At 40.2% G+C, this 24,498-nt stretch overlaps 1 protein-coding gene across 1 annotated transcript in view; it reads right to left on the bottom strand.

The window, feature by feature from the left end:
* Nucleotides 1–4,348: 4,348 nt before the first annotated feature.
* The window catches only part of EIF2AK2 (eukaryotic translation initiation factor 2 alpha kinase 2), a 40,800-nt gene continuing 20,650 nt past the window's right edge, over nt 4,349–24,498 (bottom strand). Inside the window, exons 13-16 of the mRNA XM_045827614.1 lie at nt 21,458–21,586; nt 7,492–7,593; nt 6,142–6,195; nt 4,349–6,063 (exon numbers count right to left, since the gene is read on the bottom strand). Coding sequence (XP_045683570.1) covers nt 5,920–6,063; nt 6,142–6,195; nt 7,492–7,593; nt 21,458–21,586 — 429 coding nt within the window. The 3' untranslated portion in view covers nt 4,349–5,919. The remainder of the gene's footprint in view (nt 6,064–6,141; nt 6,196–7,491; nt 7,594–21,457; nt 21,587–24,498) is intronic.

Raw genomic sequence — 24,498 nt, 5'->3', positions numbered from 1 at the left:
CTCATGCGGTCAGTCCCAAAGCCATGCAGATTGTTTCACATGAAATGGAACCAGGAACTAGCTTCCAAGGTTCCAGGAACTAGCTACTATGGCAATAGCCCATCACCTGCCCAGTGGCGTAGAATATTTTGAGTATATTCAGAACAATCGTGAACAAGAATGGGAATAACCTTGCTGGACCCCATGACTCTGGGCCTAGGGCCTGCCTTGGAGAGTGGGAGACATCCTGCCATTCTTATCTACCAACGGTTAAAAATAAAGGCTTTCAATGTGAGCAAAAATATTTTTATTCATATAGGCCTTTTACAAGTTCACAACTAGACAATAATGAAAACCAAGGTAAGCAAAACACTGAATTTTTAAATTAGAACATTTATGTGAAATTTGAAACAAAGTAAATTTTAATAGCATGTTTACCTTTGTTTATATTATGCTGTTTATTTTCAAAGCCCTATCTACAATTTCTAAAATGTTTCATTTTCCTAATTTTATTTTTGTTTTTTTACTAAATTTACTGGAGTACCGTAGGTTAATAAAATTATGTAGGTTCCAAGTATACAATTCCATATCACATCACCTGTCATACTGTACTGTGTGTTCGCCGCCCCAAGTCAAGTCTCCTCCCATCACATTTAGCCCCCAAACCCTCTTCCCCGCCCGCCCTTTCCCGCTGGTAGTCACCCTACTGTTGTTTGTGTCTGAGTCTGTTTTGTTGTTGTCTTTGTTTTTCTTCTGCTCAGTCCCTTCACTTTTTTAACTAAATACTGGAGCTTCTAAAATTCAAAATAAATAGACTTCAGTGTAGCCAATTGATTTGCCTTACAGATACTTTACTTGGTGTTATTTACCAAACATTTAATTGTTGAAATTTTAAAGGAAACATTTGGTATTAGACACATTTTATAAATTCAAGCATGTGAAATTAATATTCATTCCCCTCTAACTCAAAAGCCCTTAATACTAAGTTTCTGCTGTATGCAGGGCAGCAAGCACACTCACAGCCTTGAGGTGTACAAAAATAAGAGTGCCTATCCCTGCTTTCCAGAAATTCACAGTATGTAGGGATAGCTGAGCTCTGAGGCAAACTGGTAAGAACACTGAGGTACTAAACAATGGGAGTACTAGGGCGAAGCCTCATTCTGCGTGGGAGAGGGAACACTATGGAAGAAGCACTGAATTTGGGTTCCAAACGTAACTTTGATATGCAAAGCGATGAGGAAGAAGTCACAATATGATCCAGTATTGGCACTCTTAGGTATATGATCAGGAGAAGTGGAAGCATGTCCACATAAAACCTGACCTGAACATTCACAGTAGCCTTGTCCCTAACAGCAGGAAAGGGGAAACCACCCAAATGTCCACCAACTAGAGAGTAAATAAAATGATAGAGCCAGTCAAAAGGAGTGAAGTACTGATCCATGCTACAACCTGAGTGAACCTTAGAAACATTACATGAAGTGAAGGGGACCACATATTGTATGATTCCATTTACATGGAAGGTCCCGAATGCAGAAACCTATATAGATAGATGAGTGATTGGAATTGGGGGAAGATGAGGAATGACTGCTAATGGACGTGGGGTCTCTTTAGGGGCTGACAAAACATGTTTTAAAAATGATGGTGGTCATGGCTGCACGACTCTGCATATATGTCACAGCGCTCTTTAAATGGGAGAATCAGAGGATATGCGAGTTACATCTCAGTCCAGTTGCTATTTAAACATAGGTGAAGGGAATTTCAGGTAGAAGCCATAGCAGACAGCCGCTGAGTGCAGAAGCCTACTCAGGTAGCCCAGAGCCGACCAGGGCGGCCGGGGCTTCTTCAGGGAACGATGCACACGTGTCACGGAACGGGAGCCTCCAGAAGGGCACAGCCCTTGACCTTAGCCCAGGGAAACGCATTTCAGACTTCTGGCCTGCAGAACTGTAAGAAACGTATTTTGTTTTAAGCCACTGGGTTTGTGGTAATTTATTGCAGCAGCCATAGGAAAGTAATATAGGTGCCAATCAAATTAACTCCAAAAGAGCCACAGATATTTGAGAGCGTTTTTTTTTTTAAATCCTCACTTGAGGATATGTCCAATGACTTTTTAGAGAGAGCAGAAGGGGGAGAGAGAGAGAGAGAGAGAGAAACATTGATATGGGAGAGAAATATCACTCGGTTGCATCTCACAGGCACCCTCGACTGGGGATCAAACCCGTGACCTAGGTATATGCCCTGACTGGGAATTGAACCCTCGACCTTTTGGTGTATGGGACAACATTCCCCAACTCACCCAGCCGAGTCACCCAGTCACAGCTTGAGAACCACTTTATTTGCCTCACAGTTTTACCTATTACACAGTTTTAAAGTTGTAGGCCACTCTACAGCTATCAACTACAGGCCCTTCACCTGAGAGCATTCCGAGGAACTCCAGGTTGGGACAGGTCACAATCACAGATAAAGAATCACAGGCCTTAAGGACGGGATTGGCAGTAGATATGAAGAGTAAATACCTAAAAGAAGACGTCTGCCTGCCATGCTTTGCTCCTTCGCCCTCTTTCCTGTAGAATCTCTCTCTTAGATTCAGAGTGAAGGCATCAGGGGTTACTTCTCAATAACATGCACTTCACTTCTGTGTATGATTCCAATCCATCCCTTCTGAGTTTCCGTCCTGTTTCCTACAGTATGCTTTACATCCTTGCCTGAACATTCTGGCAGCACCCCAAACCCGGTATCTCCAAGTGATATCCGACATTTTACCTCCCAAATGTGCTCCATCACACCATGTAGACAGATGTGTGGTGGCCCCGCTATTGGCTTAAATTCTAACTCATTAAAAACTATATAATAGGGCCCTGACTGGTGTGGCTCAGTGGGTTGAGGATGCAAACCGAAAGGTCACTGATTCGATTCCTAGTCAGGGCACATGCCTGGGTTGTGGGCCATGTCCCCAGTTGAGGGTGTGTGAGAAGCAACCGAACAATCTTTCTCTTGCAAATCGATATTTCCCCCTCTCCCTTCCTCTCTCTCTGAAAAAAAAATCTTTTAAAAACTGTGTAACAGGTAAAAGTGAGAAAAACATCCCTCAAATACATATGGCTCTTAGAGGGGTTAATTTGGTGGAAACCTATATTTCCTTTAAGGGCATCATATTCCTGTCACTCACCTTCAAACAAACCTGGAGATAACCTCTGGTGCTTACCTGTTCCTAACCCTTCACATCCCATTAGCTGCCAATTACTCCTGGTTTGGTCCCCTTCTATTAGTCAGGCCCTCTGAACCTCTCAGACTTGTCCAACTTCTCAAATATAGTCTCTTCCTGCTCCAACCCATTCTAGACACACTGCTTCAGGGTACCAGTTGGGTCACACCCCTGCTTAAAAATAAAAAAAATCTCACTTGTCATCACTGGAGGTTACTAGGGCACCGACTCATTCTAAAATTAGTAAGTTAAATATTTATCCCATCTTTCCCATTTGGCTGAAGACAAAGTTGTTCTTTAAAGAAGAATCACAGATGATAAATGCAAGAGAACTGACAGAATCCTAAAATCACTACTTTGTAACCTCTCATAAAACAATGCATCCAGACATTCACCAACGGTTGCGAAAACCTGCAGGTGAAGATGGACAGGCAGCCTTGAAACAGCTGGCACCACCACAGTCCACCGATCGCTCTGAAAACCACCCAAAGCGGAACAAGACAGCAGGCTCCTCCCGAGCGGCGCTGAAGAAAGCGTACAGCATCACTTATGAAGTGTTCTCGGGGAAAAAAGTTTCAAACCGGAATCAAATGAAGATTCTAGATCTAACTAGACACCGGGCGGATACCGTCAGCCAAATCCTGAATGGAGTAAATTCTACATGATATATATCCCAGTTCCTTCCTCAAATAAATGGCAAGAGGGAAGACGCTGAAAACAAGGGTAAATGTCACAGAGTAAAAGAGATCCTGATTGAAACGGCCCATAGGAAGGTATTGTTGAGATAGGAAAACCGAAGGCAAGCTGAACTATCAAATAATTTAAAACATCTCATTAATTTTGTTGAATGACAATGATATTATGGTTTTGTTAATATTAAAAAGATCTTGCCTATTAGACGTAAAGATCATTTTTAAGTATTTACAAGTGAAACAATGCCTAAATTTGCTTTAAAATATGTCAGCAAAAGAAATTTTTAAAAAGGGGGTAAATATAATATCCATATGTATCATACACACAGAGACATATCTTTCAAAATCTCCGCACGTGTATGTGTACTTTAATTTGCAAATAAGGTCCCTGGCCTCTGCCTCTCTCTTCTTCTGATTAAGAAGATATTTTTTATTTATTATAATTTTGAGGCTGAGAAAACATACAAATAAATAAAAGTTTCCAAGAGATGCTATATTTATTTCATCATAGTATACATATTAAAATCAGAAAATAAAAATAAGGTTACCTTCTTTTGAGGATAGACTTATTCATTATATCTAGATGATAGTTTTTTAGAAAAAAGATTTCTCTCCTTGCAGAAAAATTTCAAACCTACAGGAAAGTTCAAGGAACATGATGGAAACTCCTCTGTAACACACACCTAGATTTATCAGTTGTTCCATTGTTAACATTTCACCACATTTGCTTTCTCTCTCTCTCTTCACGTACACATTGATTTTGCTGAGCGTTTGAAAGTTGCAGACATGATGCCACATCAGCCCTGGGTCCTCCTGCATGCATTGCCCAGGAATGAGACACTGTCCTTCACGACCACAATATCATTATCACGCCTAATAAAATTAATGATTAGTCTGTGTCATCTAATATGCCATGCCCCTTGCCCAGACTTCTCGGGTGGTCGGTCTCGTCTCTACTCACTTAAGTCCCTTGCGGAGTGCCACTTGGAAGCCCTGTGCCATTATACTTCAGTAGAAAGTGATCTCAACCCTGCAGACTGACAATTTTCTATGCTTAGCTTGCCTTACACCACAGTTGCCATCTCTTTAAAGTGTTTGTTAGAATAGATACAAAATGTATTTTAGATAAAAAGAATAACTCTGTAGTAAACACTAGTAGACTCAACAACTGGTTTAAGAAAAAAAGTTAGCTGTAGCTCTGAAATCCACTTCCTTAGTCACACAACTCCCATCCCTTCTCAGAGACAACCCCTATCAGAATTTAATATTTCTCAACATTTCCTTCCCTTGTTTTTACCACATTTGTTTGGATTCCTAAACAAAATGATTTCATTTAGCATGTCGTGGAACTTTATATAAATGGAATCATTCTGTATGTATTTTCTGCAACCTGCTTTGTTGCTCAACATTATTCCTGAGAGATGTATCACGTTATACATTTCTCAGTACTCTGTTTATTTTCACTGCTATATAGTATTCCAAAGTGAATATAATACAATGTATGTATCCATTTTTCTCTTGATGGACACTAGTATGGTTTTCTATTCCTTTGGCTTTTACAAACAGGAATTCTATGAACATTCTTTTAGGCAGAATGTAGGAATTCTATGAGCATTCTTTTAGGCAGAATGTAGGAATTCCATTCTGGAATATACACATTTACCTTTAGAGGATACCAAATTATTTTCCAAAGTGACTGCATACAACTTATCTTGTTATGGTTACCATTTTCCTCCAACTGTCTCATTACCTATTTAAGACATGGGAAGATCTTATTTTTTTTTGGCCTACAAACAGTAGACATTTGATAAAGATTTATCAATTGTTTGATATAAAAAATTGAGGGATTTTTTTCCCCATCTTCATAATAAGAAGATGACCTGGGACAAAGTCAAAAGTGAAAACATTTTTGAAGTTAAAAAGTGCAAAACTTTCTGCAAATGTAGTAAAAAGAATTAGGGAGAAGGAAAAGAATCCCTAGCAGGTTGCAGACAGTCGCAAGGAAAGCGAGCATCAGAAGCAGGACACTTTTTCAGAAAGGCGCTAAAACGTGCTCCGCATCTTCCTCTCTCCGACGACACCCTTCTGCTCCCCCGCAGTCTTCCACACCTCCAAAGTCTTCAGTATTTCAGCCGTGTTAGGTCGTTTCTTGGGGTCAGCTGACAGTAATTTCTGTAGAAGACTTTTCTGTAATAACAGAAACAGCCATTATGAAGAAATAAAAGATTGAAATAAATAAAATTCGAATTATTTTCAAGTGCTTACTTCTTTGTTATCAAATTCATCGGGGAAAACACCATTCCTTAGATCTCGGAAAATCTGAAAAAAAAAAAAAAAACAACAACAAAAAAACCATATAACCATTCATGAGGAAATTACTCACTTGGGAGGAAAAACAAACATAGGAAACAACAAAGGCTAGGGCTATCCTAAATGTAGTACATTTTCAGATCTTTGGAGAGTCTCTTTAGCCAAGAAGTGAGCAGGACTCTCCTTCCCCACCCCTCCCATCCAATAAAATCTTTATGATTACAACATGTTGATGTGTCAAGGGTATCACAGGCCCTCTCTCCCTTCCTTTTGGAACCCTATACAACAGGTATTTTCATTACTTGTTTCACAGGGGAGAATGCCGTCGACTCCAAACGAGTCCCCTCTACTGAGCTTGAGACTGTGTAGCAGCTCCCCACTGCCTTCACGACAAAGCCCACATTTCTGCATTAGTTTAGCCCCAACGTGTCTTTCCAACCCCATCAACAGCCACTTCCTTATAACTTATATATTCCAATAAAAATATCAGACTCTGCCTAATATCCCCCAAAACACCCCGCACATTCCTGTCTCCATGCTAGAATCACCTTCTTTCTATTTTGGACTGCTAGAAGCCAACCAGTCAGTCCTTCAGAACCCAGCTTCGACTCCTCCACGAAGCCTAAATCCTTGCGGCTGGAAAGGTCTCCTCCTAGCTGCTTCCCTAAGACTTCATGCCTTCTCCCAAAACATTTGTAGCCTTCTCTGATAGTACCTACTTTCTAGAATATAAGCTCCTTGAGAATAAGGCTGATTCACTTTTGTAATCCTTGCAGCACTTATCACAGGGTCTCACGCCAAGCAGGCAATCAAAATTTTACTGACTGATTCAAAAAGGAATAAACAGCTACAGTTTTATGAGATGCACACACTTTAAAAAAAACAAGCAAATAAAGTTTTGGGCCCTTAACAAAAAGGGTTTTTCTGTTTCTTTGTTTTAACTTTTCAGGTACAGTTGAAATTCAGTCCCGACATGGCTTTTCCTTTATCTCCTTTGTTACAGAGGTTCTGTCTGGCTGGTCCTCAGGTGGTGTTCCAGGGCGGCTGCTCCAGAATTCAGCTGTAATATTGATGCAGTGGTGGGAGGAGATGAGCACACTGTTTACCTACTCCACCCTCTTGACCAGAACTAACAAAAAAATTTGGTTGCCCAAACATGAAAGAGATAAAAGCCATATTTCATTTGCAGGAAACACTAATATGTTCAAGCCCACCCTTCGATGAGGGCAATACGGTCCACCGCTGCACTTGGAAGATGACGACCAGTAATTCTTGTTGCCAAAGTCTTTCCGTGAGGTTACTTACATGACCCATTTCGGAACGAGTGGGCGGTATGTACAGAAGCTCTGCAAGAATCAGCCCTAAAGCAAAGATGTCCACTTCATTGCCGTATTCCAGTGAAGTCATCTAAAGAGACCAAATTATATTTACATTTATTATTTTGTAAACATCCATGCCTTCTGAAGCCAAAGAAGTTATTTGATCAAAATACGTTATATAACAGTGTTATGTTTGATCTGTGGAGTATGACCAAGTTCAAGTCTTTGTCACTAAGTACCTGAATCACCTGTGTAAATTAACCATCAACATGGGAATAATCACAACCATACAATGGGATAACAATAGTTTCGACCTCAGAGTTCAACTGTGGCGTTAAATGAGATGTGGCAGTTGAAACAGTTAAAATAGTTTCTAGTAGGTGCCTTGCATGCAAATGTTCATAGAAGATTTATTCATAATATTCCATAAGTGGAAGCAATCCAAATGTCCATCAGCAGGAGTATGGATAAACAAATCATGGTATACAGGCATGCCTTGTTTTATTGTATTTCATTGTACTGCATTTTCAAAAGTTAGATCACAAATGCATTCAGAAACACTTTATTGTGATGCGGGGTAGCAAATGATAATTGTTTTCTTTAAAGACTACTAAATTTGAATTTATTTAGAGAATGCTGTCTTCTACTTTCTTTTCTTTTCTCTCACCTGTTAGTGCCTTGACAAGAATTCGAATATAACATAAACGTGGTAGATAAAGCTGAGGCAAGAGACAGCACAGGAAGAGCTCTGAGACTGTGCTGCTGTTATTGGCCAGCATCTAGCATCCTGGTTGCCGGGAAACGCCTTTTAGCACTTCTGTAGGATGGATAGTAAATCCAGGTAGGGAGGAGGAGGGAGACACGTCTCACCCATTAACTCAGCAGTCCTGAGCCTGGTCTGATAATATTGCCAAGTGTTCCAGCATCACAAGAAATACTATGTTAGCAAGGAAGGAAGGAAGTCCTTGAAATTCTATGTAACACTTCCACTATCTGCAAAAGAAAGCCCTGAACTGTGTATTCATCCCAAGGCCTGGAAGGGGGAAGGGCAGGGGGTCCACAGTGCCCAAAGCAGCAGCCCATAAGACAACTTTGGTTAACTGCCTTCCTCCAGTCACTGTCTGTTTTACAAGTGAGTCCCTAATGCTTACAGAAAAAGCCCATAAGTAACTTTGGGTAACTGCCCCAACTTTAATTAACTGCCTCCTGTCACGTATCTGTTTTACAAGATGAACAAATGGAGTCTGGAGCACGATACAGATTCAGGCTAACAGACTCTCACACATACCTAAGTTTGGGTCATCATGTCCCCTGGGGAAAGCTGGCACCACATGTACCCATCAATCAACATGTAACTTCTTCACCCCATCCTACCAACTACATAAATCCTCAGGACAAAGGACCTGATGCTCTTGTCACCCCTGCTCTTGCCACCCTTGCCCTGCCCTGAACCTGTGCCTTTCACTCCCACCTTGGCAAGGCCTATTCTCTTTCATGAGAACACACCACTAGTAAACCTGCTTACATACTAATGGACTTGCTGATCTGTAATTCTTTACTGTACTGGCAAGAAGAACCAGGTTTCTCCCTAACAAAGCTGTGGCACTGTTTGAAAGAATTAACTACAATTTTGAAAGAAATCCTACTCTGTGTAAAATGCTATCAAACAGCATCACGTTGTATGGAGAAATCATTTGTGAAAGAAAACATCAATCATTGCAGCAAACTTCATTGTCTTATTTTAAGAAACTGCCATGGCCACCCCAAACTTCAGCAACCAGCTCACTGATCAGTCAGCAGCCGTCAGCATCAAGGCTAGACCCTCCACCAGCAAAAACATCACAATTCACTGAAGACTCAGATGGCAGTTAGCAATTTTAGCAACAAAGTATTCTTTAATTAAGGTAGTATGTTGTCTTAAAATATAATGTCATTGCACATTGGATAAGCTACAGTATAAGTATAGTGTAAACAAGTTTTATATGCACTGGGAAACCAAAAAATGTGTATGATTTGCTCTGTTGTGATACTTGCTTTATTGCAATTGTTGGAAAAGAACCCGCAATATCTCTGAAGTACATGCCTCAGAGGAATAGTACTCAGCAATAAAAGGTAATAATCTGCTAGTACAAGCAACAACTAGAGGTTCTCCAACAGACATTATTTTGAGTGAAATAATCAAATAGAAAAGAATACATCCTGAAAGACTCCATTCACATGAGGTTCCAGAACAGGGAAATTCATGGTGATAGAAATTAGAGCACAGGCTGCCTCTGGGTGGTGGGGAGGAGGGACTGACTGTAAAGAGCCTGAGGAAATTTTCTTGGGTGAGGATAATATTCTACATCTTCCTAAGCTTGTGGGCTTCAGAGGTATATGTTTTTGTCAAAACTAAAAAACAGACATTTAAGATCTGTACATTTTATGCTACATAAGTTATAAATTACATAATAAATGCTATATAACCTGATATACATAGAACCTTTCATCCTAAAGAAGAAAAATACTCATTCTTTTCAAATGCGCATGGATCATTCTCAAGGACAGACCACATGACAGGACACAAAACCAGCCTCAGCAAATTAAAGAAAACTGAAATTATATCTCAGACCGCAAGGGCCTGAAACTAGAACCAACCTCAAGGAAAACACTCAAAAACACTCATATTCATGGAGACTGTATATCATGCTATTAAACAATGAATGAGTTAATAATGAGACCAAGAAAGAAATCAAAAAGTTTCTGGAAACAAATGATAACAAACACAACAGCCCAAAACCTATGGGACACAGATCAGCAATTTTGAAAGGGAAATTCATAGCAATACAGGCCTACCGAAAAATGGTAGAAATATTTCAAATAAACAAACTACTCCTACATCTACAAGAGTTGGAGAAACAACAACAAACAAAGCCCAGAGCAAGTGGAAGGAAGGAAATAACCAAGAGCAGAGCAGAATTAAATGACATAGACAGTAAAACAACAATTCAAAGGATCAATAAATCCAGAACTAGTTTTTGAAAAGATAAACAAAATTGACAAGCCTTTAACCAGACTCTTCAAGAAAAAAAGAGAGAGGACCCAAATAAATAAAATCAGAAATGAAAGAGGAGAGATTACAACTGATATCACAGAAATACAAAGGACTGTAAGAAATTACTATGAACTATATGCCAAGAAATTTGAAAACCTCAGTGAAATAGATAAATTCCTGGAAAAATATAATCTTCCAAAATTGAATAAAGAAGCAGAAAGTCTGAACAGTAATCAAAAAACTACCAGCACACAAAAGTCCTGAACCAGACAGTTTCACAGGAGAATTTTATAAAACATTTAAGGAAGAGCTAACCCCTATCCTTCACAGACTATTCCAAAAAAACCAAGAAGAGGGAAGACTCCCAAAATCTCTTTATGAGACAAGCATCATCCTAATTCCAAAACCAGGTAAAGACACAACAAAGAAAAAACTTCAGGCCAGTATCACTGATGAACACAGACACTAAAATCCTCAACAAAATACTGGCAAACCGCATCCAACAATACATTAAAAAGATCATACACCATGACCAAGTGGGATTCATCCCAGGGATGCAAGGATGGTACAATATTCACAAATCAGTAAATGTAATACATCACATAAACAAAAGGAAAGACAAAAACCACATGATCATATCAAGAGATGCGGGAAAAGCATTTGACAAGGTACAGCACCCATTTATGATAAAAAACACTCAGCAAAGTGGGAATAGAGGGAGCATACCTCAACACAGTAAAGACCATATACAACAAACCTACAGCCAATACCACACTGAATGGGCAAAAACAAAAAGCTTTCCCACTAAGATCAGGAACAATACAAGGATGTCCACTTTTACCACTTCTATTCAACATAGCACTGGAAGTCCTAGTCAGAGTGATCGGTCAAGAAAAAGAAATAAAAGGCATCCAAGTTGGAAAGGAGAAAGTAAACTGTCATTGTCTGCAGATGGCATGATAGTGTACAGAGAAAACCATAAACACTCCACCAAAAAACCACTCGACCTAATAAGTGAATTTGGCAAAACAGCGGGATACAAAGTCAATATTCAGAAATCAAAGGCATTTTTGTACACCGACAATGAAATATCAGAAACAGAAACTAGGAAAAAAAGCCCATTTGATATACAACAAGAAAAATAAAGTACCTAGGAATAAACCTAACTAAGAGGGTAAAAGACCTGTACTCAGAAAACTACACAACAGTGAAGAAAGAAATTAGGGAAGACTCAAACAAATGGTAGCATATACCATATTCATGGACTGAAAGAATTAACATCATCAAAATGTCCATACTACCCAAAGCAATTTATAGATTCAACGCAATCCCTATTAAAATATCAATGACATATTTCACAGATACAGAACAAATATTTCAAAAATTTATATGGAACCATTAATGACACCGAATAGCTGCAGCAATTTTGAGAAAGAAGAACAAAGTAGAAGGGAATCACAATAGCTGATATCACACTATATTACAAGGCCACTATAATCAAAAGAGCCTGGTACTGGCATATGAACAGACACACAGATCAGTGGAACAGAACAGAGCCCAGAAATAAACCCATGTCTCTATGGTCAATTAATATTTGACAAAAGGAGCAGAAGCATAAAATGGAATAAAAATAACCTCTTCAACAAACGGTGTTAGGAGATCTGGACAGCTACATGCAAAACAATGAAACTCGACCACCAACTTCCACCATACACAAAAATATACTCAAGATGGATAAAAGACTTATATATTAAGTTGCAACACCATAAGAGTTCTAGAGGAAAACAAAGGGAGTAAAATCTCAGATTTTCCATGCAGCATACTTTCACTGATATGTTCCCTAGAACAAGGGACATAAAGGAAAGAATAAACAAATGGGACTTTATAAAAATAAATAGCTTCTGCATGGCTAAAGAAAACATCAGCAAAATGAAAAGGGAACCAACCATATGGAAAAATATATTTGGCAGTGATACCTCAAACAAGGGTTTGATCTCCAAAATAGATAAAGATCTCACATGACTCCACTCCAAAAAGACAAAAAACCCAATTTAAAAAATGGGGAAAGGACTTGAACAGATACTTTTCCAAGGAGGGTATGCAAAGGGCCCAGAGACATATGAAAGGATGCTCAGCATCAATAGCCATAGAGACATGCAAATTAAAACCACAGTGAGATACCGCTTCACACTGGTCAGAATGGCCATTATAACCAAATCAACAAACAATAGGTACTGGCAAGGCTGTGGAGAAAAGGGAACCCTAATGCACTGTTGGTAGGAGTACAGACTGGAGCAGCCACTATAGAAAACAATATGGAATTTCCTTAAAAATCTAAAAACTGGAACTGCCTTTTGGCCTGGCAATTCCACTACTGGAATTATACCCTAAGAATCCTGAAACACCAACTCAGGAGAACCTATGCACCCCAATGTTCATAGCAGCACAATTTACAATAGCCAAGTGCTGGAAACAGCCTAAGTGCCCATCAGTAAATGAGTGGATCAAAAACTGTGGTACATTTACACAATGGAAAACTATGCAGCAGAAAAAAAAAGAAGCTCCTACCATTTGAGATAGCATGAGTGGAACTGAAGAGCATCATGCTAAGTGAAACAAGCCAGGCAGTGAAAGACAAATACCATATGAGCTCACCTACAAGTGGAACCTAATCAACAAAACAAACAAGCAAGCAACAATATAATCAGAGACATAGAAATAAAGAACAAACAGATAGTATCCAGAAGAGAGGTGAGAGGGGGATAATGAGGGAAAGAAGGGGGTTGTTAGGGAACATGTATAAGGGACCCATGGATAAAACCAAAGGCGGGTAGGATTGAGGGTGGAAGGTGGGGGTGGGTGGGGGTGGAAGAGTGGTGGGGGGAAATGGAGACAACTGTACTGGAACAACAATTTAAAAATTGTTTCAATTACACACACACACACTCCTAAGACCTGTGTTTTTTATGCTACATAAATTATTCTTCAATAAAATGCTTTTAAATTAAAAAATCACTATGAAAACAAAAAGCACAATAATGGATGACTTTTAAAAAAATGTTTTGAGGGTGACAACATAGGATACAGGAGATATGTAATGAAATGGAAGTTAAAAGACTGCCAATTAGCCGCTTATTGACTTCTACTTTCATACTCCAGAAAAAATTTAAGTTATGGTTTTTTTCCAGATGTGTTCCTTATCCAGAGGGAAAAGATGTGTTCCTTCTCCATTCTAGACCCTCAAATCATCAGATAACTCAGTATATTTATTCTAGGGATGGCAAAATAATAGAGGTTTTTGGAAAGATATGTTTTCAGTTAAAATGATTTTGAAAGGACATTTATAAATCACAAAAAAACTGGGTGAACAACCCTAAATGATGAAAATGGACAATAAGCAAACAAACAAAACCAATAACTATTATTAATCTGTCTATATGTAAGCCAAACATGCACGAATCAATATGGTACAACCATGTTCACAGAAGCATTTTTTGCAATAGCCAAAAGCTAAAAGCAACCCAAATCTCCATCCATGGATGAATCAACAAAATGTGGTCCATTCATACAATGGAATATTATTCAGCCTTTAAAAGGAAGGAAATGTGAACATGTGCTACTACACATGGATGAGTCCTGAGGACATTATGCTGAGTGAAATAAGCCAGTCCCAAAAGGACAAATACTCTCTGGTTATACTTATGAGGTACAAAGAGCAGTCTGATTCACAGAGACAGAAAACAGAGTGGTGATTGCCAGGGGCTGGAGGGACAAGGGAATGAGGAGCTGGTCAATGGGTCCCAGAGTTTTGGTGTTGCAAGATGAAGAGTTCTGTGGATGGATGGTGGTAACAATAGCACAACAACATACATGTACTTAATCCACTGAAATGCTCACTTAAAAATGGTGAAGATGGGGGCATCTGGTCAAGATGGAGGCACAGGTAGACACACTTCACCTCACTGTACAACCATAAGGAAGAACACAACTAACTTAAAAATGAAAAACACCCAGAACTTTCAGAAAATCGCCCAGAAAAACACCTAGAACTGTATGGGAGGGTGACAACCAGGGATTTAAAGAAGCTGTATTCATCCAGAAGGGTCAGAGGGGCAGAGACAGGGAGTTGGGGCAGAAAGGTCGCAGTGTGGTGGTGGTGAGCTTGGCTAGTGAGGTGGCGAGGCAGCAGTGGCCTATGGAATGGGCAACCCCACATTCACCTGTGGTGGATAAAAATCAGGAGGACATCCTGTGAGTGAGCAATCCCAGCCAGCCCAGGGTTCCAGCACCAGGAAAATGAAGACTTATAACTTCTGGCTATAAAGCCAGTGGGAGTTGGGGCAGTGGAAGAAATTGCCAGTTTCTCAGGAGAGCCCTGAACACACGCAAACCCATCCACCCAGGAACCACGATCAGGACAGCAGCTGGAGGGGTGCCAGTCACAGACAGATGTAGGTGAAGTGACTGGAAAAGGAGCAAGGGCCAGGCAAGCCCCCAGAGGTCAGCCAGCAGTGGCACTGTTCCCTCGTCAATCCCTCACCCACACACGGAGCCACAAAGTGACAGAGCAGCTTGCCCCACCCAGGCAAATACCCAAGGCTCTGTCCCATACAACCTAACAGGTGTGCTAAGACAGGCAATCAATGTGGCTCTGCCTAGTACACAGACACAGTGAGACTTCCAATGAGGAGACAAAGAAATATGGCCCAACTGAAGGAGCAGAACAGAATCCTAGAAAAAGAACTAAGTGATGTACAGACAGCCAACCTATCAGATGCAAAGTTCAAAACACTGGTGGTCAGAATGCTCAAAGATACCATTGAATATGGGACTTCCGGCCAAGATGGAGGCATTGGTGGATGCACCGTATACCTCCACGCACAACCAAGATAGGAACAACAATTTAGAAACAGAATAACATCCAGAACTGACAGGAAATTGATCTGAATGGAAGTCAGACAACCAAGAAGTTGAAATAGATCTGTTCATCCAGGCCAGTAAGAGGGGCAGAGACGAGCAGCCAGGCACCCGTCGCAGCACAGAGAGCAGAGAAAGTTGGGACCAGACACGTAAGGCATCCCGGGCGCACAAGACCGCAGCGGGTAGACCCTGAGTGAGCAAGTGGCAGCTGGCAGACCCCGGCCCAGCAGTGGCAACCGGCAGACCCAGTGAGGCGGTGATTATAAAGCAAGGCAGTGCGAGCAACCCAGGATCCCAGTGCTGGGAAATAGAGCCTCCGGACACTGATTGAGGGCACCTGTGGGAGTTGAGGTGCATGGAGAGACACCCAGCCTCACAGGGGAGGTCCTTGGAGGCTCCCACGATGTGCACAAGCCCACCCACATAGGAAATGGCACCAGAGGGGCCCAGTTTGCTTGGGGGAAGCAGCAGAAGGGACTGAGGTCCCATGGAGAACAGAGCAACCGCCATTGTTCCCTCTCGACCCCACCCCCACATACAACGTCACAACCCAGGGACTGGGGTGCTCCACCCTGGTGAACACCCAAGACTCCGCCCCCTACTGTAACAAGTGCGACCAGACCAAAAAAAAAAAAGAGAGAGAGAGAGAGAGAGAGAGATAGCTCAAACAGAAGAACAAATCAAAGCCCCAGACCCCATCCTGTCAAGCGACCGAGAGATAGCCAACCTATCAGATGCACAGTTCAAAACACTGGTGATCAGGAAGCTCACAGAATTGGTTGATTTCAGTCGCAAATTAGATGAACAAGTGCAGGCTACAATGAGAGAAATGAAGGAAAATGCATAGGGAACCAATAGTAATGGGAAGGAAAGTGGGACTCAAAATAATAGAGTGGATCAGAAGGAAGAAAGAAACAACAAATCGGAAAGAATGGAGAAATAAGAATTCAAAAAAATGAGGAGAAGCTTAGGAACCTCCAGGACATCTTTAAACGTTCCAACATCTGAATTATAGGGGCACCAGAAGGAGAAAAGGAAGAGCAAGTGGAAAAGTTATTTGAACAAATAATAAAGGAGAACTTCCCCATTCTGGCAAAGGAAATAGACTTCCAGGAAGTCCAGGAAGCTCAGAGAGTCCCAAAGAAGTTGGATCCAAGAAGGAACACACCAAGGCACATCATAATTACATTAGCCAAGGTAAAAATGAAGGAGAGAATCCTAGAAGCAGCAAGAGATAAGGGGACAGTAACCTACAAGGGAGTTCCCATCAGACTGTCAGCTGATTTCTCAAAAGAGATCTTACAGGCAAAAAGGGGCTGGAAAGAAGTATTTCAAGTCATGAAAGACAAGGAACTACATCCCAGATTGCTCTACCCAGCAAAGCTTTCATTTAGAATGGAAGCGCAGATAAAGTGCCTCTCAGATAAGGTCAAGTTAAAGGAGTTCATCATCACCAAGCCCTTGTTATATGAAATGTTAAAGGGACTTATCTAAGAAAAGAAGACAAAAAAACATGTATAGTAAAATGACAGCAAACTCACAATTATTAATAACTACACCTAAAACAAAACCAAAAGAAACTAAGCAAACAACTAGAACAGGAACAGAACCACAGAAATGGAGATCACATGGAGGGTTAGCAACAGGGGAGCGGGAGGAGGAGAGAGGGCGAAAAGGTACAGAGAATAAGTAGCATACACAGTAGGTAGAAAATAGACAGGGGGAGGGCAAGAATAGCATGGGAAATGCAGAAGCTAAAGAACTTATGACACATGGACATCAACTAAAGGGGGGATATGGGTGGGAGAGGGTGTACAGGGTAGAGGGGAGTGAAGGGGGAAATAGGACAACTGTAATAGCATAATCAATAAAATATATTTAAAAAAGATATCACTGAATATGGCAAAAGGATAAGGGAAGAAATGAAGGCTACACTAAGTAAAATAAAGAAAAATCCACAGGGAACCAACAGTGAAGGGAAGGAAGCCAGGATTCAAATCAATGATTTGGAACATAAGGAAGAAATAAACATTCAACCAGAACAAAATGAAAAAATAAGAATTCAAAAAACAACAACAACAAGAAAAATAAACAAAAAGAGTTTAAGAAGACTCTGGAACATCTCCAAAAGGGGCAACATCTGAATCATAGAAGTACCAGAAAGAGAAGAGGAAAAGCAAGAAATTAAAAACTTACTTAAAAAAACTAATGAAAGAGAACCTCCCTAATTTGGTGAAGGAAACAGACATACAAGTCCAGAAAGCACAGAGAGTTCCAAACAAGTTGGACCCAAAGAGGTCCACACCAAGACCCATCATAATAAAAACACCAACGGTTAAAGATAAAGAAGGAATCTTAAAAGCAGCAAGAGAAAGGCAGAGAGTTACTTTCAGAGGAGTTCCCATAAGACTGTCAGCTGATTTCTCAAAAGAAACTTTGCAGACAAGAAAGGACTGGCAAGAAGTATTCAAAGTGATGAAAAGCAAGGTCCTACAACTTAGATTACTCTATCCAGCACAGCTATCATTTAAAATGAAAAGAGCAGGTAAAGTGCTTCCCAGATGAGGTAGAGCTAAAGGAGTTCATCATCACCAAGCCCTTATTATATAAAATGTTAAAGGGTCTTATTTAAGAAAAAGGAGATCAAAACTATGAACATTAAAATGGCAACAAACTCACAACTATCAACAGCTGAATATAAAAAAAACAAACTAAGCAAAAAACTAGAACAGGAATAGAATTATAGATATGGAGATCATTTGGAGGGTTATCAGCTGTGAGGGGGAAGGGGGAGAAGGAGAGGAAAGATATAGGGATTTAGAAGCACAACTGGTAGGTACAAAATAGACAGGGGGATGTCAAGAACAGTACAGGCAATGGAGAAGTCAAAAGAACTTATATGCATGACCCATGGACATGAACTAAGCAGGGGGATAGCTGGAAGGAAGGGATTGCGGGCAGAAGGGGGCAAATGGGGAAAAACTGAGACAACTGTAATAGAATCAATAAAATATACTTTAAAAATAATAAACCAATAAATGGTGAAGATGGTCAATTTTATGTTATATGTATTTTGCCACAATTACAAATAAATAAATATATTTTTAAAATGTATAGCCTCACTCACTAATCATCAATTAGATACAAGAAGTCCCATTTTAATGACGGAACACCACACATGCTCAGGGAAAAGCTTTAAAATGTGAACAATTTTCACAAAGAAAAAATATTTTAGAATTTCACTGAAAAATATAAATGTGACCTTGAGGTAGATTGTGTTATTATTCCCAATTGTGCACTGGCCTCCCAGTGAGAGTACAGCATTCCCCTACATGCTTGGCCTTAAGGTGGGCCATGCACTTGGCTCTGGGTAACGATGTTTAGTGATGTATGCCACTGCTGAGCAGAACCCTTAAAGCCATCACAAGACTCTGACAATACTTTTTCCAGTAGGGATAGCAATTAGGGGTCTTCCTTCAGTCTCGGTTCTGGAATGAAGGAGACACGTCAGGCAAAACTTCAGCCAGGCTGCAGCAGACACATCAGGTGAGCAAGAAATAAACCTTTGGCACTAAGCAAACAACTAAAACAGGAAAAGAATCACAGAAATGGAGATCACATGGAGGGGTAGCAACAGGGGAGTGGGAGGAGGAGAGGGGGGAAAAGGTACAGAGAATAAGTAGCATAGATGGTAGGTAGAAAATAGACAGGGGGAGGGCAAGAACAGTATGGGAAATGTAGAAGCTAAAGAACTAATGACACGTGGACATGAACTAAAGGGGGGGAATGTGGGTGGGAGAGGGTGTGCAAGGTGGAGGGGAATGAAGGGGGAGGTAATGGGACAACTGTAATAGCATAATCAATAAAATATATTTTAAAAAAAGAAATAAACCTTTGGCGTTGTGTGCACCGTCGGGAAATCAGGAGTCATTTCTTACCATAGCATTGGCTGGCAAAAGCTGACTGATGGAGAAATACACCACTTTCTGGAGAAGTTTCAAATATATTAACATGCCAATCTTCATCAACTAAATCCTTAAATTTAATGCAATTACTATCAAAACCTCAATACCAGTTATGAGACATGACAAGCTGACTGTATCACTTATTTGGAATCATGAATGTGAATACTAAGAGCACTTTTAAATTGAAGAATAATGTGAGAGATCCCACTGTCCGAATACTAAGATCTATTTAATAATGCTATAGTAATTAAAACAACATGATATTAAAGAAAAAACAAACCAACTGGACACAAACAGATCCATGAGTGTGGGAATTTCCTGCATGATGAAATAGCATTTTTATTATGCTAAAACAGATATAACATAACATTTACCATGTTAACCATTTGTATTTGTAGAGTTCAGTGGCATTGAGTATCTTCACAATGTTGTGTTCCCATCACCACTACCTATTTCCAGAAGTTTTTCCATCATCCCCAACAGACACCCACTTAAAAATAGTATATTTTTATACTATTCCTCCTCTTGGCCATGGTAACCTATGTTCTACTTTTTCCTCTATGAATTTTCCTGAAAATAATATTTTAAACCATTAACTATTTAATACATGGTGATGAAACAATTAGGTACCCAGGTGGGGAAAATCAAGTTATAATCCTTACTCATATATATGCAAAAATTAATTCAAGTCAAACTAAAGAATTAGCAAAAACACAAAACATTTTATAGTCTTATGGTAGAAATGACTTCCAAAATGAAAATTGAGAAATCTAGCAGCCATAAAGAAAATGTTCATACATGTAACACTTAAAAGTTTCTACACCACATTATAAACAAAGAAATAATGAGTAACAATCAAGGAGAAAAATTCAGTATGACAGTTAATAGATATAGCATCAATTTCTGAAATGCATGATTCCTTACAAATACATTAGAAAAATATAACCTAATTAAGAAAAATGAAACAAAGAAGATGAATACAGAATTTGCAGGAAAATTGTAAGGAAACACATACAAAGATGGCCTACCTTACCAAGAACCTGGAAAATGTAAACTAAAAAAGCAAGATAGCCCTCTCTCATCACACTGACCAAAACGGTAGTCTGCCGGTACCCTAGCCTGATTGACAGTCTGAGGGAGGAAGCAGCATTGTCCTGCACTTAGATAGGAGAGCACAGCAGAATCACTTTTTAAAAATGACAACCTCATGGTATTTATCAAGTTAGAAATGCACCTGTCATTCTATTCAATAACTGCCCTTCAAGGAATCTATCATAGATTATCTTAGAAATATTTGTTCTTAGATTCAAAGATAAGGAGGAAGACATATAACGTATCTATAAATGTAAAAAGTTGGAAACAACCTAAATAAATACCCATCATTAAGAAAATAGTTAAACTATGGTAGCACTATCTTCAGCATGCAATATAGTTATTAAGAAGGATGTGTCACCCAGCTGGTGTGGCTCAGTGGGTTGAGCACTGGCCTGTGAACCAAAGGGTCGCCGGTTGGATTCCCAGTCAGAGCACATGCCTGGGTTATGGGCCAGGTCCCCAGTAGGGGGCATGTGACAGCTAACCACACACTGATGTTTCTCTCCCTTTCTTTCTCCCTCCCTTCCCCTCTGACTAAAAATGAATAAATTCTTTTAAAAAATGTGTCAGAGCTACTTGTACCAATATGAAAAATTATGGTATGTTGTCAAGTGAAAAAATAAAGTCACAAAAGAACATTATAGTTAGTATTCCAGTAAAAATGCATGTATGCATATTTTTATGTAAAAATTCTGTGTAAATATATATCTGTGCTTGTGTATTTTTATAACTCACAGTAAATGATCTTAAAGGGTAAACAACAAACTGTTGTTAGTGAAGTAAAAGTACAATAAGAGGAAGGTTAAGGAGACTTTCCCATTTTTATCTATATACTTTGGTACTGTTTTGATTGTATAAGACGTATCTATTATTTTTATGATCGAAAAAAAAATGAAAGATGTAAAAAAATATGGAGATAGAAAGGAAAGCGACCTTACCTGTTCTGGGCTCATGTACAGGGGAGTTCCCCGATCACGTGTCCTCTTTTCATCATATTCCTGAAATGTTACAAGTCCAAAGTCTCCGATCTTTATTTGTTTTGTATCTACTAAAAATATGTTACTCGGCTACAGAAAAAGAAAAAACAGTATTTAAGTAGAAGTACCAATTTGACAGACAGATATCACATATTCAAATCATATCTAGCAATGACTAATTTTATATTTGCTTAGTACAGTATAAGGCATTTACCCTTACACAGGTAGCTCAAAATAGAAAATTTAGTATCCCAGATCTTTTAAAGTGCCAGCTGAGGAAGTCAGGACTTTTCTGTCAGCAGAGAAGGCCCAGGGCAGAGCTGGCGTCAAAGACCTAAAGAGCTGTTGAGTGGAAGGGGGATTCACTCTGCATCATCCCAGGTGGTAAATCCAGGACTAGAGGGTGCTTTAGTGTCACCTAAAAATACTAGTAGTGTGGTCCCCAAAATGGGCATTCAAGAGTTCCCTCTCCCAGGAAGTATTCAAGACAGAGCTGGACGCCCTCTTGGTGGAAATGTTGAATATGAGTCCAGAATTCGATGGGGTTTGAAATAGAAGCCCTTAACATCTCTTCCAATTTTCAGATTCTCAGAATGGGTCTCTTCCCACGAATACTATCAGATATCTTGTGCAGAACTACTTGTGGGAGCTTCCTTGATGTCAATTTCTCCCACCTCTGACTTCTTCAAAAACATACCCTTTCTATCCTCAAAGGCATACCAAGTTAACCAGAAACCAATAACTAGCACTGAAGTATTTTTTCCATGCAATTCTTTGAGCAGATTGAAAAAAATAAAAAGAACAGAATGAAAGGTGTTTAACTTATTCCACAAATCTGTAGAAGGTATTGACCAGTATTCTAAAGAACGTGAAAATAGATGGTTACTGGGAAGACATTAATATCTGCCATTGTTTAAAAGGCTAGACTTGCAGTACAACATGGGGCTACACATTCGCACACAGGCCTCATGAGCCAACACTTGTAATAGGGTCTCATAAAGGAACCGAGAGGGAGAAGACATCAGTCAAGGATGGCTGAAAGAGGAACTTCCAAGAAGCCATCCTGAAAAGGTCCATGCAGAAAGTAGCAGTTGGATTGGAACAATGAATGGTAAGACTGGAAGCTAACACCGAGAATACAAATGGAAAGCTGTAGCTGTGTGTGGGGTGGGTGTGGAGAGAAAATATGCCAATGCTGATTCAAGTTACAGTGCAGGAATGCACCAAGTTTGCACAAGTGCAACTGCTAGCCCCACACAAGCCTACAGCCTGACTCTGAGAAACAGGTTACACTTACGATGCTGTAAAAATATAAGCTGGATAGGACCATATAGTAAAAATATCAGGTTGCTTACTTCCTGTTCATTAAAAAGAAAAGCAATGCCACATTTTGTGTAATCAGTAATGGTATGATTTCTCAAAATGTTGGGGTGCAGAGCAGTAAAAGAGGGTGCCAATTTCATACAGGCAGTACGGGAATAAGGGCTGATGCTCAGGCTGAAGATGACCAAGGAAGCTGGGCCTCCGGGGCCTGAACCTCCAAGGACTATAAGCCTTCACTCCAGAAACCTCTGTCACTCCCCTAGTGCCTCTGATCTAGTTCTGAAGATTCTGGCAGGAAACGATAAGCAGTGATAAACCTCATGTAACGCGCTTTACTGCGTAAAGACCATTCTCTGACAAAGCCACCTGCAACGGGGATTTTGAGAGGCATCACCAAAAAAAAGTGCACACTTCTGTTTGCATCCTATCTCAGATACAAGACAGCAGCAACTGTAGCAGTGAAGCTAGAACAGCCGAAGAAGGTGAAAGAAGGCTCAGAAGTATTCAAGTCTGACCTTTGACAGCTACAGATGTAGAGCGAACAATCTCTGTAAACAGACACAAGAAAAGATCAGTCCCTGACCCGGGGCACAGGTGGTGGGGGACACAGGAGGTGTAGCAGAAGGCTGCCTCCAGCCGACACCAATTGGAATTGCACTAGTTCATCCTGAGGAGGGTGTGGGAGTTAATACCCACACTTCTGTATTCTCTTAAAAATTACTGTATAAATAGATAATTGTGCTTAATTCTTTACTTCACTCCATGTATGCTTTATTCCAAGGTGAAGGCATAGCCTTCGATAAGAAAGATAAATGTATCTTTCTGAGCATAGTCCTTATTATGTTCTAACTTCAAAGAACACCTTCAGATATTGTTAAAGAGAGATATTGGAACCAGGTGGACTTGCACATGAAGGCATCAGACACTCGGCCCCCTGGGCAGACCAAGGATGCAATGTCGTTTGAGGGCCACTTATTCCTATGAAAGTCCAACAAACAACTATCTGTGTAAGTGTTTATTTTACTCAGGGGGACTTTTGCTTCATTCCCCACTCCCAGGTGTTTTAGGTAGGTGGAATAAACAGACAGCCAAGATCCACATAAAGGAGGCGCTTCTGCCTGATCCAGAGAGATCCGGAAAGGCTACATAAAGGAACTGGGACAAAGGGGAGGGGCAGAAGAGCGTTCCATGCGAGAACATGCGCACAGGTTCAGTGATAGGATTCGGCATGGCAAGTTTGTGAGGACGGCAGGCAAACCACAGGGGACCAAGTATGGAAGAGAGACTGAAAAGCTTCTTTTATTTTGATGAAATGGAAAAATGGGAAAATGCTCATCTAGACCATGTAGGATGCTAGAAACACAGAAGAAAATGAAAACACCAAGGTCTGCTACATGTTACAAGGTTTGGATTACTGCAACTTTCCAATCATGAGGCAGAAGTGTCCAAATGCCAAAAAAAAAAAATCTAGACTCTGGGCTTAGTAGCTGTGACTGCCCTCAAGAATGATGACTGAGAGAGCAGGAGAACCCCTGTTCCCAAGGCCACAGTCAGCAGAATCCCTTCTGCCCCTCAGACAAGCCCAAGGAGCAGCAGAGGCTGGGACAGAGCAACCAGCTGGCTGTGCCAGCCACAATAACCATCTGCACGGAAAGGGGGGTATACTAAAGCTATTAGTG

Source organism: Phyllostomus hastatus, unplaced genomic scaffold (genome assembly GCF_019186645.2).
Source record: "Phyllostomus hastatus isolate PE091 unplaced genomic scaffold, TTU_PhHast_1.1 phas_scaffold_78, whole genome shotgun sequence".
Classification (NCBI taxonomy): Eukaryota; Metazoa; Chordata; class Mammalia; order Chiroptera; family Phyllostomidae; genus Phyllostomus; species Phyllostomus hastatus.
This window is presented reverse-complemented; position numbering and strand designations above follow the sequence as displayed.